Here is a 16,562-nt window from a genome sequence, read left to right as displayed (position 1 = left end):
TATTCAGTCTCAATATAAAGGTTTTATACTCACATGCCAATCATCGTGATCATTGGCATGGAAGCATAAAAACAATCTAACAATTAAAAAGGGCGTGAAATTCGAGCACTAGCCTTCACAACCTGCTGTTATCCAGTGACATATACACAACAAGCACAAGAGACCGCTAGTTATAATATAATAAGATTGATTAAAATCAGTAATAATGATCACAATCAATAACACTGCAATTAACAAAGCCTTATTACCTAACTACCTAACACACAAAACTAAGCTAAACAGAAGGAGAGACACACGTGGAGTGTGTGTGCGTGTGCGTGTGTGTAGAGAGAGAGAGGGAGAGAGAGATATGGTCGGGCGCCACCACCAGATGTAGCTATGTCCTTAGCGTCCGCCGGGAACACCTGGCGTAGGACACGTGTGTGCGGTGTGTGTGTGTGGGTTAGCGGGACACAAACAAAGAGAGAGAGAATGCACGAGCGATATTCTGAGGCTCAGAAGGCGTGCCGCTATCACACGGGCGCGCGTGAATGAACTTATTCCGCGAGACCGGTCTTTTAACTGATAGTAGAGGCTTTCTGAGCTCGCGAATATGGCGGAGGTTAGTCGAAAACACTGTTACAGAAATCAACCCAGCTGCGTGGTACACAATCAGCATTCAAATACAGCAGCACATGAACAAACGGACTCGGCGGTCCGCGATCAGAACTTAAAACACGTTAGCAAGAATTACAAGCATATCCTACACTATCACTTATGTCTCTGCCCAGACTGATAGCCTCTTACTGGTATCGTTGCGTAAGACGATGACGGCGTTCCGTAACGGCGGTGGTTCGTGAGTCCCCGGCGTCAGCGGGGGACGTGATGAGTCGGCTTCGTCCAGACGAGAGCGGAGCGGGTTTCCTCTCGTTGATCAAACTCAAATAAAGAAAACAGTTTGTTTCCTCCTTCCACGAGCGGCGATATAATCGCGGCTTGGCGATTTAGTCAGCTTACTTCAGACAGCGTCTGGTAGCTGGAAGGCAGGAACGGCTTGGTTCCTCTTGTTGCAGCGGTGCGCTGCAGGAGGGGTCGCCTCCCGTTGCAACGTTGTGTTGCGTCGGTTGTAGGAAGAGACGCCAGAGTAAGAGTAAGAGAGCGTTCTCCAGGCGGCTTCGGTTTATAAAGCTCACGGCTGCTGCCGGGGACCCCCTGGGGTACCTGCAGTTGTCAGCCAATAGGGCACCAGTTGTGTGACGTCACATTTCTCACCTGGGTGAGATGTGAAACTAAAATGGCGGTGTAGTTTTTAATCCCCTTTGTCCCTTTGTTCTGGCCGCATGTGTAGGCTTTGTAGGCCGCATTGTGTAGTCCTAACGGTTAGGTCCCCAACACATGAATGTACAGTTACACATAAACAGACATGGGCATGACTAAGAGAAGCTGCATCACAATTCCATACAACATACTACCTCAAAGCTGGTAGAGAAGTAACAGATTAAGTGTACCCAAAAACAGTCAAAATACACACTCAACAGGAATTTGTTGTTCATGGTCCCACAATGCAATGCATCAATGAAAAGGAGGCACTTCTACTAGTTGTAGAAAAATGAATGAATACAAAATTAAATCAAATGAAGTGTTGAAAAGGCTCCAGAATGATCTTTGAAAACAAACAACAAAGAAGAAAAAGTGAGTGATTATCATATTGCATCATTCATCCTATATATACTGTATATATGTAATGTGTTGGACAGAACTATTGAAACCAAAACTCAGACTTTTAATAAAAGTAATTTTGCATAAAACTAACTTACTTGCTAACAGCAGGATTGAATTATGCTTTGTTGGGGTTGTAGCAGGAGCTTCATCCACTTGCTTTCTGTGCATACCCTCTGTTATGGATCATTATATTTTGCATTATGACACATTGTTGTGTTCTTATCTCAACAACTGCAGAGTTATTAAATAATGATTTGATCAAGAGTTTAACAATGCAAACTTGCAAACATTAGAGAGGATATCTCATGTCGCTTTGGGTTGACCACCCTGGGACATTATTTGGGAAAATTGTTGCCAATGGTGAGAGACAAATATTTTCTTTTAGCCTGTATGACTTGTATCATCAGGATGTAACGTTTCTCACACTAACAACAGGTCTCTCTGTGTGTTGGGTACCAGGATGTAACGTTACTATAACACCAGGTCTCTCTGTGTGTTGGGTACCAGGATGTAACGTTACTATAACAGGTCTCTCTGTGTGTTGGGTACCAGGATGTAATGTTACTATAACACCAGGTCTCTCTGTGTGTTGGGTACCAGGATGTAACGTTACTCACACTAACAACAGGTCTCTGTGTGTGTTGGGTACCAGGATGTAACGTTACTATAACAACAGGTCTCTCTGTGTGTTGGGTACCAGGATGTAACGTTACTATAACAACAGGTCTCTCTGTGTGTTGGGTACCAGGATGTAACATTACTCACACTAACAACAGGTCTCTCTGTGTGTTGGGTACCAGGATGTAACGTTACTATAACAACAGGTCTCTCTGTGTGTTGGGTACCAGGATGTAACGTTACTATAACAACAGGTGTCTCTGTGTGTTGGGTACCAGGATGTAACGTTACTATAACAACAGATCTCTCCGTGTGTTGGATACCAGGATGTAACATTACTCACACTAACAACAGGTGTCTCTTTGTGTTAGGTACCAGGATGTAATGTTACCATAACAACAGGTCTCTCTGTTGGGTACCAGGATGTAACGTTACTATAACAACAGGTCTCTGTGTTGAGTACCAGGATGTAACGTTACTATAACAACAGGTCTCTCTGTGTGTTGGGTACCAGGATGTAAGGTTACTATAACAACAGGTCTCTCTGTGTGTTGGGTACCAGGATGTAACGTTACTCACACTAACAACAGGTCTCTCTCCTTCTTTCTCTTTCAGGCTGATAAAAAGAGTCTCTGCATAAAACACATCAGCTAAGTTAACATTACATTTAGGATGGAACGTAGCTAAGTTAGCTAGCTAGCTAGTTATCCAAGCTAGCGGGCGTGTTGGTGATGAACATTGTGTGAGACGAAAGATTATTCCATTGAGCGTTTTGCAGAAAACCTTAATAATACAACAAACCTACGACAAACCAACACTTTATTGACTTGCAAAATGATCTTTTAAATTGAAAAACATCATATGTGTCATTCATGAGAGAATTCAAATGGAAGCAAAAAAATATTTGTCCCTCGTTGTTGACTACCGTACATATATTACTGAAATAAGGTCCCATGCGGGACACTTAGCCTGTCTTTAATTAAATCACCTGTTTTTTTTTTTTATAATAACATAGTTTTCTGACAACAATACAACAGGCAGATACATCAATGGTAACACCTGCAAAGTGTTATGTGCCATATAAAATCATCAAATGATAAGTGACCACACTGAGTGAGGTGTTATTGAGCCAACTTGAGTAGTGGTTAATTCCCAAACAAGAACAAGTGGAATTACATGAATGATATTTATAACAATGGCAGATTCCGTCTCAGTCAAACATTTCGTTAGCATGGCTTAATATACTACTATACTTCTATATTAAATTAGTGGATTCCAACAAACCAGAGTTATGGGTATTGACATGATAGCAGCAGCAGATCAAATGAACATAACTACTTTGTTAACAGTCGATTAATAAATCTTATCTTGCCCTTGGTCTCAATGATATGACGGAGATTTGTGCAAAATGAGTCTGGTGGCATCAGGTTTTTACAAATGTGAGGAGAACAGTTCAAACTGAACGGCACGGACAGAAAACAGATGATGGAAGACCAAAGTGCTTCTCAAATAATCAAATGCACAATACATACAAAGCAAAAAGTCACATGGAAAATATATTACAAATCTAATAGAGTGAGTCAGTTAATAAACAACATTTGAATATACATTTTTCCCCATAAAGGCCTTTTCACATCAAGTCACATTCAATCTATGCAGGCAGGAATAAGTACATTTCACATACAATTTTAAGGTTCTTGTACCTCACTTAACACTTCTACCTGACTGTATTTAGTTTAGCATCTAGTTACTTTAGTCTGATTGAAAGGACAAAATATACCCAACAAATAGAGTATGATGAATTATTAAGCAAAAGTGACACTTTAATTACACTTTAATTTATTTTTAATAATGATCCAATATATCATTCTGAAATGGACCAGTCTACATAATGAAGACTTTTTTGTGCTGTGAGTTCATTGAGTAACATTACCTTGTGTTTCTGAAAAAGTGGTGTTTCTGAAAAAGTGTTCTGTTCACTGTACCTACTCTGATATGAATTAGTATGTAGAATCTAAGATATTAGAATTCAAACCCAAAGTTAGAAACAATTAAGTTGTTAGCAGAGAACAAAAATGTTTCTATTGGTTTCTCCTTTATCCATTATATCCACTTCAGCTTTCCATGTTTTTGCTCTAGCTTAGCCATGTCTTCGCTCTTCTGTTGGGTTTGTGGGAAACATTGTTTGCTGCTCAAACAGAAATATCAAATTAATATAACATGCCTTTTAAGCCAGAGTATACAGCCATGCTAGTAGCTCTGTATGATATGGTTTTAGCTGAATGCTAACATTGGTATGCTAACAATAGAGAGGTGAGGTCCCGCCCCTTTCCCGCGCCCTATTTCAATGGCAAATCCTTTTTTCTTCTAAATTATACGACAAACTGTGCCTTTCTTGATGTTAAAAAAATATATTTTAAATTGACAAACAACTACGCTATATTGCAAAAGTATTCGCTTACCTGCCTTGATTCGCATATGAACTTAAGTGACATCCCATTCTTAATCCATAAGGTTTAATATGACCTCGGTCCACCCTTTGCAGCTATAACAGCTTCAACTCTTCTGGAAGGCTTTCCACAAGGTTTAGGAGTGTGTTTATGCGACTTTTTGACCATTCTTCCAGAAGTGTATTTGTGAGGTCACTGATCTTGGACGGGAAGGCTTGGCTCTCAGTCTCCACTCTAATTCATCCCAAAGGTGTTCTATCGGGTTGAGGTCAGGACAGTCAAGTTCACTGAGCTCCTGAGGGCGACGCATTCTTTCACATGTTTGTAGAAACAGTCTGCATGCCTAGGTGCTTTATTTTATACACCTGTGGCCATGGAAGTGATGGGAACACCTGATTTCAATTATTTGGATGGGTGAGTTAATACCTTTGGCAATCTAGTGTAGGCCTATGTGTAATTCATGATACTTTTCAAATGGGAGGCAAATTTATTTGTCTCTCGCCGTTGACTATTTATTTTTCCAAAATCCACTGAGGGAAACTGGAAGGGACTTGTTGACCAGGTATGTGTGGTATATTTACCATGTTCACCATCTTAGTAAACACTAAGTACAGCTGAGGCTGATGACATTTGGATGTCATTGGCTCTGCAGGTGTATAAACAGTCAGTGGAAGTTACTAGAGTTCATCTTGAGGGGAACAGGATTTCTATGCGCTGGGTGATATACTCAAGTGAGTGAACTCGGATCAGTTTCGTGATTAACTCAGAAGTCTGTGTTGGAGTTTATCTCTAATCTAGACACGGAGTGAAGAACAATACAGTTGTGTTTAGACATTTCTGATCCACAACCCTCAGTTCTGGTTGTCACTTTGGCTCTCAGACACTTATACCTAAAATACTGACCAAACCTCTTCCTCCAGTAGAACAAGATGCCAGACTGGCGGAACCTCAGAAATCTGTATATTAGGATGGAAAACATGCTACTACAAGCAGCCATACAGGGGGAAAGAAGAATACAAATAAATGAAGACAGGTTTCAAATTACTAGCTATAGATTTGTTTGGGGCTTGGTGTGAAAAGGCCTTAAGAAACAATAAATCAGTCACAAAATTCAGAAGAAAGAGCCGCCAGTCGGTCAGAGTTCTGTCATGTTACAGAAAAAAGGAACAAAAGGGTCCAAAATGGAAATGAATCCACAGCGTGACATGGTTGGCATTAGGTTGTTGGAACTTGACGACTTAGTAGAAAAGAGGATAAAATAAAAAGCGCAAACAGCCTGCGCAGAAGAACAGGGGTTTCCAATCTGCTGTCGGGAAACCAGAGAGTCTCAGAGGGTCAAAGGTCAGACAGGCAGCTCCCAAACTGGGAAGAAGTGTCCGGACTTTACACAGTGACAGGATAAAAATAAAAGAGGCAAAAAACAAAAGATCTTCATATATTCAGAGTAAAAGTTTTAGGAATTGGCAGACAAACTGCTCCTGCCTGATGACCGGTCAGTCCATTCTGAAGGATTGGCGATCACGATGGGGTCGATTTGAGGAAAGACCACGAAGCACAACCTCTGGCCCACGTACGTCGCCCTCTCTGCAGGAAAACAAGAGTTATACATTACATTGTGTAGAAGCTCAGTCTCATGGCATGAAAGAGTCCCAAAACGCATTCTACTGTTTTTTTGTAAAGGGAAACAAATAGTCCAAGTTTTCGTATCGCTGAGCACAAAAAACAATGCCAATAGAAATTCAGTTACGATCCTTTTTCGTGGTGGACACAAGTGACAGATAGTGACATGAAAAAAATAAGAATTTTCACTCAAAGTGTTTTTCATGAGTGCAAAGTATTTTGTATTCTGGTAAAACATGTAATCATAAACTCTCTGGTTGTATGGGTATGAAAGGAATAACGTTACGATCTGCAGGCCCCTCCCCCTCTGGACTGTCCAGTAGTGCAGGGAGCTCCATTCCTCCTCACAGGAGGCATGAAGCGAGTGGCCTACTGGCGAGGGGTGCTGTAAAGCTCACGGGTCAGATCCATGAGTCACCTTGAACCCGGGTCTTTCCAAGGGGGTCGGGTCACACGTCTCAAGGTTGATGCTAAAACAATATATCATGCAGCCATAAGCTGCAATCACAATGTTTTCCAAAACCTAACTCTGGCAACTGGTTTTGTTGCGTAGTGACGTCCAGACTGTCACTCAATGCAAAACCAATAGATATTTTGTGACTGTTTCACAAACTGCTGTGAGTCGTATAAACAAGTTACATATAAGATACAAAGAAAATAGTCAAAACCTTTCATTACACATTGGTGAGTTTTTCCTTTAGAAACTCACCAATGAAGTTGTAGATGCACTTTGGTTTTTCTTTCCAATGGACACCCAGGAAGTACACAGGTACACCGGTGAGCATGATGACTAAGCCAACGCCACAAACCACCGGCTCTGAGTAAAGGCTGAAACCCAGCAGCAGCGCCCAGAACATCAGGTAGCACACAGGAACCAACAGGTTCACCTGAAGAAAACAAAAGGTTAAACGTTTACAATCATTACCAGGTTATGGATTTTTTTTTAAAAAAGGTGGTAATATGTACTCAGATCTTTTACTTCAGTAAAATTACTAATACTACATTGTAAAAATACTAAATTATACTTTGTAGAGAGTCCAGCTTGGAAATGTTTCTTCAGTAAATTGATGTCAGTATAATCAGTCAAAGTGACACATTCACAATGTTAGTTTTGACAATTATTAATATTAATTATGAATATTGTAACATTATTAATGATACATTACAATTATTAAGATTATTAAAAGGAAAAGCAATACATCGTCACATTAGAAAAGCTTGAACCAGGAAATGTTTGACATTAAAAATTATTAAATCTTCATGTTTGTTTGCAAAAAATGTTAATTTGTAAAGTAACTAAAATTCCCAAAGAGACTGTAAATAAGAAGTGGACATTTTCATGTTGGTTTTTTGCCATCGCCATCTTGGTTTGTTTGCAACCAGAAGTGACAAGAAAGGGTGGAGCTAACAACGCTGAATAAGACATTTTAAGACTACCAAAATATCACAACTAACTTGAATAAAGGGTTAAAGTTGTAAGACGAAAACACGGACAAGGTAGCCATGCCCTAAAGCATCCCCTGCTTTATACTCTATTTCACTCTAAATGGACCATGATTTACAAAATGAACATCATGCTGGATTGAAGAAGACTTGAAACTAAAGATTAAGACCATAAACTCATGTTTACAATGTTTGAGAAGTAGGCTCATTTTCCCATTGACTTCGTACTTGTTTTTTCAAGCAGAGGAGTCGCCCCGAGTAGAGACAATTTTCAAGGCACTTTAGCTTTGGCTTCACTTTTCAGGATGCCGATCGTAAAGTACCTCATTATTTTCTCTTAAATTACAGTTCCTGAGTACTAGGCTACATCCCACCGCTGGTATAGTATTGGTACCTTGATGGGCCGGTACAGGTTGGGTTTCTTCCAGCGGTAGTACAGCAGGCCTGCGATGGTGACGCCATATGACAGATAGTTGATGAAGGAGACATAGTTGATCAGGTTGTGCGTCTCTCCGATGCAGAGTATAACAATCGTGGCAGCGCACTGAAAAACACAGCAAAGAATGATAATCCTATCATCCTATCTCTCGCAAAACAACCTCCTTGACCCTAATCAATCAGGATTCAGGACTGCTCACTCCACTGAGACGGCCCTCCTCACAGTGACCGAGTCCCTGCGAGACGCCAGAGCCTCATCCCACTCCTCCGTTCTCATTCTCCTCGACCTATCTGCTGCATTCGACACAGTCAACCACCAAATCCTCCTCTCCATCTTGGCTGAACTTGGCATAACTGACTCTGCTCTAACCTGGTTTACATCATACCTGACAAATCACACCTTTCAAGTCGCTTTGGACAAAAGCGTCTGCTAAATTACCTAAATGTAAATAATGTGATGAATATTAAATTATTTTATGACAGGAGTACCATGTTAAAAGATGAACAAAATGATTTGCAAATATAAGATTACGTGCATGTAGTTTTCAGGTGCAGTTCCCTTTCAGTCGATTCACACGGTAAACCAGGGCAAATTACCTGTAGTGATATATGCAAGCAAGCAGCATCCTTACTGCATCTGGCTCCGTCTGGGCTTTGTGAAGCTATAAATAAAGTTAGCTTCATAATTCAAGGTAAGTGTTAAAGGAGAAATCTGGTCATTTTTTACCCCATTTTCGTTGTCCCCAGGTCATCCCGGCTTATTAGAAAAAACCCAACAAAAATTGACGTTGCCTAGCCCGAGATCTGTACCTGCCTGGCAGCCTTCCAGACTCGCTCCAGTGCTTATAGGGGCAAGTTTTATCTGCTTTACTGGGCCTAGTAATAATAATAGTAAAGTAATAATTCCAAGACCTATGCAACACAGGTTGGGTCCATACGAGACACGACAGCCCATGTTGGAGCCATTTTGATATTTATGTTGCAAATTAAGTTATTAAGATTGATAACACGGTTGAAATAATTATAATATTTAAGTTTATGGAATATGGTTTAATAGTATGGTGAATTATGGTTTAAAAATAACGTAATTCTATGTGTGAAAACGGATTGACTGCCGCAATCTGTCAAGCCAATGGAATGTGACGTCAGACGTTGTAGCTTGATATAGTGATGGGTTACCTAGGTTACCTATGACCATGTGAGGCGGAAGTGGCAAACAATTTTTCAACCGCGTGAATGCGATAGGGACATCTATGTTTGTATTAACGAAGAAGGAACAAATAAATGGATCTATAATTTACGACGCGCGTTGTCCGGTTGTATCCGCTCCCAGAAGTGGCTGCTGGAAAGCTGCCACTACATTAAGTTGAAAAATTGCCCATCCGAAACGTCGGACAAAGGAAACTGGCGGATTGCATCTTGGAGCTGTGCTTGGAAATACGCTGGAACACATTCAGCATCAACTTGCTTCTTCGTGAGTACCCGGCGATTTCCATTGTCTTCAGAGACCCATGATACGATCAGACATTAGGAGAGACCGAAATGTTTGATGGGACAATCCGAATTGCGCAATCAAGACCCATACGATCGGACATCAGGAGAGAATGAAACGTTTGATGGGACAATCCGAATTGCGCAATCAAGACCCATACGATGAGACATCAGGAGAGATTGAAATGTTTGATGGGACAATCTGAATTGCGCGATCGCAGGAAGGAAGTATTTAAGCGATCGCTGAGATCCCGACGTGTTAATTCAACGTGGACACTTTTAAGAATATTGCTTATATGACAAACTAAGACTTCAGTAACTAAGCATAACCTGCAATAAAATCTACAAAATAATTACGATTTTGCAAATGAATAAATTATGCGCGCAACATCTATAGGAACGAATAAACCGACGGCAAGAATTAAAGGAATTAAAGAAATTAAGACGCTGTTTATTTGTATGTTGATGCGACATGGGAAGGAATAATTATTTATAAAACGAAATAAAATAACCGAGATCATGTCTGAGGAAGAGGAGGCCATAGGCCCAGACACGGGTGAGCAACATCAGAGCAGACATGGGATTAAAGAGCTCAGCGCAACTCGTCGTGGCAAACTTGGGCACTGCACTCGAAAAATGAATGAGATTAATAATGAAATAAGATTTGGTAGAGGAGATTCTGTTGCTGTGAAAGCACAATTGGAAGAGCTTCATAAAATATTGAAGACATTTAAAACATCTCATGAATCAGTTCAAATGCTTTTATCTGATGACGTGAAAGAGAATGAAAATGTTGACTGGTATGAACCGAAGATAGCCAAGTTTAATGACTTTATTTGTCAAACCGAGATATGGTTAAGACGTCAGCAAGACCCACAATCACCTGATGATGTGCATGATAGTGTGTCAATGGTATCTAAGAGTAGTTCTAAAGCATCATCAGCTTATTCTGCGCGAATTAAAATTGCTGTGGATAAAGCTGGTTTACTGGCCAGAGCTAAGTCATTGAGAGAGAAACACGAAATGGAAATGGAAACGGAAATGGAAAAGCTTAAACTGCGAGCTAAAATGGAAGCATTTCAACTAAGAGAGGATCTTGCTGTCACAAATGCCAAACTAGAGGCCATAGAAGAAATTGATCCAACTGAAGCAACAGCAGGAATGGCTTTCAGACCTGAGGATGGTATGAACGCTTACCTGGAGAAATATATGGAGAAATCACACAGAACGGAGGAACCAATTTCCGAATCAGTGGAAAGCAGCAGAGTGGCAGGGATATCTCAGCCGGATTTCGTGGATCTGGGAGCAGTACCTAAAACACCATTACAGAGGGCTATGCGTGACGGCCTAGCCCAGAAATCAATGGCAGTACTGCAAACAACCACTGCTGCAACAACTAGGCTCAACTTATCAAGTGGAGGCACTAGAACTACTTCGACTCAACCAAGAAGAGCACAATCTACTCCGGGAAGAGAACCATTAGAACCCCTAGATAACTCAGACTTGACAAATCTGCTTGTATCTGTTGTAGCCCAATCAGCACTTCCAAAGAAGGAAGTTCCCGTGTTCAATGGTAACCCCCTGGAATTTCAGTTGTTCATGCAAGCAATCAAATACAACATAGAAGATAAGACTGACAGTAACGAAGACCGACTTTACTTTTTGGAACAATATACAGTCGGACAACCGAAATAACTTGTCAGAAGCTGTTTTCACATGGACGCTGCGGAAGGATATGCTGAAGCCAAGCGCCTGCTCAAGCGACACTTTGGCAATGACTTTAAAATCACGACTGCCTATATGGAGAAGGCCTTAGACTGGACTGTAATCAGACCAGATGATGGAAAGGCACTTTACAGTTATGCGTTATATTTAAGAAGTTGCTGTAATGCTGCCCAAAACCTTCAATACATGTCGGAACTTGACTTGCAATCCAATATGAAACAAATAGTCTCCAAGCTCCCATACAAACTCAGAGAGAGATGGAGAACAGTGGTATGTGACATTACGGAACAAACACAACAGAGGCCTAAATTCAATGATCTCGTCAGATTAATTCAGAAACAGTCCAGAATATTGCAGGATCCGGTCTTTGGCGACATTCAAGACGTTCGCAGAGAAGCAAAGGTGAGAGCACCTACAGTGAACCTGCCAGCAAGCAGAGCTTTCTCACTGCAGTCTCTCCAGTCACCACTAGTGCTGTTGCAAAAGCCAATGTAAAAGAAAAGATAAATCAATTTAAAAATGTCACTCCTTTCAATGAAAGTTATGCTTTTTCCAAACCCTGTGTTTACTGTAATAGAGAGCATGCAATGGAAAGATGTGAAGCAATGTCAAAACTCCCACACAAAGAGAAGATTGAATTTCTAAAGAAACATGGATTTTGCTTTGCCTGTTTGACAAAAGGACATCTCAGCAAAACATGTGAGAAACGCCTGACTTGCCACTCATGTGATAAGAAACACCCAACACTCTTACACATCGAAAACTGGCCAACAGATGGCGCCATAGACACTAAAGCACCTGTAGTAGCCACGAACAATACTAGTGGTGGCACAGCCGTTCAAGCCAACTCTGTCACAGTTACCCTGCCACCAACCGACCAAACAGAGGCGGGCAATACAGACCACAAATTGGCAATTGTACCCGTGATAGTGAAGGCGACCAAAGGTAGTCATGCCATAAAAACATATGCATTTCTGGATCCCGGGAGTTCCGCTACCTTCTGTACAGAAAAACTAATGGAAGAACTGTCTGTCAGAGGGAGGAAAACAGAAATTCTGCTTCAAACCATGTGCTATGAAAAGCCAGTAAAAACCTTCAAATTATGTGGACTGGAAGTAAGCAGCCTTGATGGCAAAGACTTCATCGAACTCCCAGAGGTCTTCACACAATGCACAATTCCTGTAAGTGATAAGAACATCCCAAGAGAAGAGGATCTAAAACAATGGCCTTACCTAAATGAGGTCAAACTGAACTCCATTGAAGCTGACGTGAGTCTGTTGATTGGGATGAACATCCCCAAAGCCATGGAACCACTCAAGGTCATCAACAGCCAGGACAATGGCCCGTATGCTGTCCTGACACACCTTGGATGGATAGTTAATGGCCCACTGGGAATTAGCTCACATGTAAACAAACATGGACGACCACAAATAATGACAAACAGAATATCAGTGGCTCGCTTGGGCGATCTTCTGATCCAACAGTACAATCAAGACTTCCCCGAATTGAGCTATGAGGAGAAAGACGAACATTCATTCGAAGATAAAAGATTTCTGCAAATCATGAAAGAATCTTTAAGGAAAAGAGACGGTCATTATGAAATCCGACTTCCCTTCCGTAAGGATGATCTTCGTATGCCAAATAATAGGCAAATGGCTGAACAAAGAGCATATGGCCTTAAGAAAAGACTTGAGAAGGATGAATCATTTAAGAAGGATTACGTGTGTTTCATGAACGATGTCTTATTGAAAGGACATGCAGAGATGGTACCCGAAGAACAGCTCCACCGGACTGATGGGAGACTCTGGTACATTCCCCACCACGGAGTGTACCACAAACGTAAAAAAACAATCCGGGTGGTCTTCGACTGTACTTCGGCCTACAGAGGTACCTCTTTGAACACAGAGCTACTACAAGGCCCAGACCTTACAAAACACCTTGCTAGGTGTACTTCTGAAGTTCAGACAGGAACCAGTAGCTGTGATGGGAGACATCGAAGGAATGTTCCACCAAGTGAAGATTCCTGAAACGGATGTGGACTTTCTGAGGTTCTTGTGGTGGCCAGGTGGCGACACTACTCAAGCACTGAGGGAATTTCGAATGACTGTGCATCTATTCGGTGCAGTTTCATCTCCCAGCTGTGCAAATTTTGCCCTCAAGCAGACAGCTGAGGATAATGAAGGGAAAGCCGATAGCTCAGCACTGAACACTATTTTTCACAATTTCTACGTGGATGACTGTGTTAAATCAGTTCCAGATGAAAACCAAGCCATTAGTCTGGTTCAGAACTTAAAGAAAATATGTGCAACTGGAGGATTTAAACTTACCAAATGGACCAGCAACAGCCGTTCTGTCCTTGCATCTTTACCCGTAGAGGAAAAGGCAAAAGAAGTAAAGAACATTGACCTTGAGAAAGACAAGCTTCCTGTGGAGAGAGCACTTGGCATGCGGTGGGATGTTGAGTCCGATACATTCTTCTTTGACATCACCCCGAAACAACAGCCAGTTAGTCGAAGGGGAATCTTGTCTGTGCTCAATTCTGTTTACGATCCTCTGGGATTCTTATCGCCAGTGATGCTCACAGGGAAACTGATACAGCAGGAGCTGTGTAAGATCAACTGCGGATGGGATGGGGAAATCCCACCTGCCCTTGCGTCAAAATGGAGCGAGTGGCAGAAAGATCTTCATGGGATTTCCGACTTCAGAATCGAAAGATGCTACAAACCCGTAGATTTTGATGTCACTGACACCCAATTACACCACTTCTGCGATGCCAGCGAAAGTGGCTATGGGACTGTCAGCTACATAAGATTTACCAGCGGAAGCAAACCTCCTCACATTACGTTAGTGATGGGAAAAGCGAGGGTTGCACCCCTAAAAGTGGTCACAATCCCCAGAATGGAGCTCACTGCAGCGGTTTTGGCCGCTCGTATTGACAATATGCTCAGGAAAGAACTGGGGCTTCAGATCTCAGACTCCTTCTTCTGGACTGATAGTACTTCTGTCCTGAAGTACATTCTGAGTGACACTCAGAGATTCAAGACCTTTGTGGCTAACCGAGTATCCCTGATTCGTGACCTGACACAGAAATCTCAGTGGCGTCACATTAAGACTGACCTCAACCCAGCAGACAATGCGTCTAGGGGAATGCGAGTTGATGCTTTTCTGAAAGAAAGATCTTGGCTTAACGGTCCAGACTTTCTGGCCAAATGCGAAGCTGACTGGCCGAAACTTTCCACTCAACCACCAGTACTTTCTGACAGTGACTCAGAGGTAAAGAAAACTGTTGTGGCCTTCGCAACAACAGTCCACGAAGACCCTCTGACTCGCTTCATCGAATCCTTCTCATCATGGGACAAACTCATCAGATCTACGGCGTGGCTTTTGAAGTTCAAAGGGACCCTGAGACACTTGATCCAATTGAAAAAAGCATATACCTCACACAGTGTGTTACACGTCCTCCGATGGTCGGAGGACCCCGGTGTAACATAGGACAGTGAATGTATGGATGAAAAGAAACCAATGTCACCAAAAGACTGCAATGAATCAGTTTAATTAACCACACAACGGACACAGGGCGGAGACAACACAAACCCCCTGAGCTATGCAGCGATCACTAAAGAAACGCCCCAAAACAACTAGCTATAATCAAAAACATCCCCAGGACTAACCCCCTAAACTAATCCCCTTTGCAGGCACCTTAATGCCTCAAAATACATGGAGTAGTGTCGCCGCTCTAACTGGTGTACTAATACAAGAGGTAACCTACGTGTGGTGAGGGACACAAATGTATACCTGCAGGTGTCTACCTAAGTTCCCTAACCTCTCCAACCCTGCGCCGGATAGATCTGCAAAACAGACAAAAGTTAACAAACACGTTGGTAAACGATCAAAACAAAAATGTGCCTAAACAACAAAGTACTAGCCAAGAAAGCACAGACTGAAACAGCAACCTGCACCAGTCTGAGACCTTCCACCTTCTCCCCCCCCGTGAAACCAAACTAACAAACATATATATATAGGGTGTGGGTGTGAGCTGATTGGTGGATGGCTTGATTGCCCTGGCTGATTTCCTGGCCTCAGCTGCAAGCAATGCAGGAAATCACTGCAGGCCCTCAGTGTGGACCTACTAACAGAGTGGGAAAAACACAGATGAGCCACAGGATCAGAACAAGTAAACACACAACAAAGCAGAACCCCACCACCCGTAACACTCCCCCCCTCAAATAGCAACCCCCGGTTGATACAAACTGGAGCATATCCGGAATAGCCTGTTTACTCAAGTCAAGGATCACACAATAACTGAGGGAATATGTTAAGTAACATAATCAAGCAACTTTTTCAACCGTATGATCAAATACATACATGATGTATAAATAAAAAACTTAATGCTTCGCTAAATGAACTATAAGCTAAACCTGTCCACACCGGGACAGTGCATCTGCAACCACATTGTCTTTGCCCTTTTTGTGGCGGATGACAAGGCGGTAGTTCTGCAGGAACAATGACCATCTCATTAACCTCCTGTTGTGATTATACATGCGATGTATAAAGACTAGAGGGTTGTGGTCCGTGTAGACCACAACTGGCACAGGACTGGATCCCACATACACATCGAAGAACTGCAAAGCTAACAGTAGAGCCAGGGTCTCCTGTTCTACTGTGGAATAACGCATCTGGCACTTGCTGAACTTCTTAGAGTAAAACCCAACAGGATGATCTAACCCATGGTCGTCCGACTGAATCAGAACTGCACCAGCACCAATGCAGCTGGCATCTACTTCCAGTGCAAAGGGGCGGCTAAAATCAGGTGCACTAAGAACTGGGGCACTGCACAAAAGAGCCTTGCAGCTCTCAAAGGCCACCTGACATGAAGCCGTCCACTGAAAAGGAAGTTTTGGACTAACAAGGTCGGTTAAAGGAGCAGCAACAGAGGAGAGATTTCTACAGAAACCCCTGTAGTAGCCGGCCATTCCTAAAAACCGTCGCAACTCTCTCCTAGTGGAGGGGACCGGAAATGAACTGATGGCAGCCAACTTTGTAGCAAGGGGGCGCACTTTGCCACCACCCACTTGC

General features: G+C 42.2%; 1 protein-coding gene across 1 annotated transcript in view; it reads right to left on the bottom strand.

Annotated features, from left to right (window-relative positions):
• Positions 1-5,560: 5,560 nt before the first annotated feature.
• slc7a10b (solute carrier family 7 member 10b) overlaps positions 5,561-16,562 on the bottom strand; it is a 66,644-nt gene continuing 55,642 nt past the window's right edge. Inside the window, exons 9-11 of the mRNA XM_084018404.1 lie at positions 8,227-8,376; positions 7,099-7,276; positions 5,561-6,353 (exon numbers count right to left, since the gene is read on the bottom strand). Coding sequence (XP_083874530.1) covers positions 6,223-6,353; positions 7,099-7,276; positions 8,227-8,376 — 459 coding nt within the window. The 3' untranslated portion in view covers positions 5,561-6,222. The remainder of the gene's footprint in view (positions 6,354-7,098; positions 7,277-8,226; positions 8,377-16,562) is intronic.

This window comes from Eutrigla gurnardus, assembly GCF_963514095.1.
Source record: "Eutrigla gurnardus genome assembly, chromosome: 9".
NCBI classification, from domain to species: domain Eukaryota; kingdom Metazoa; phylum Chordata; class Actinopteri; order Perciformes; family Triglidae; genus Eutrigla; species Eutrigla gurnardus.
This window is presented reverse-complemented; position numbering and strand designations above follow the sequence as displayed.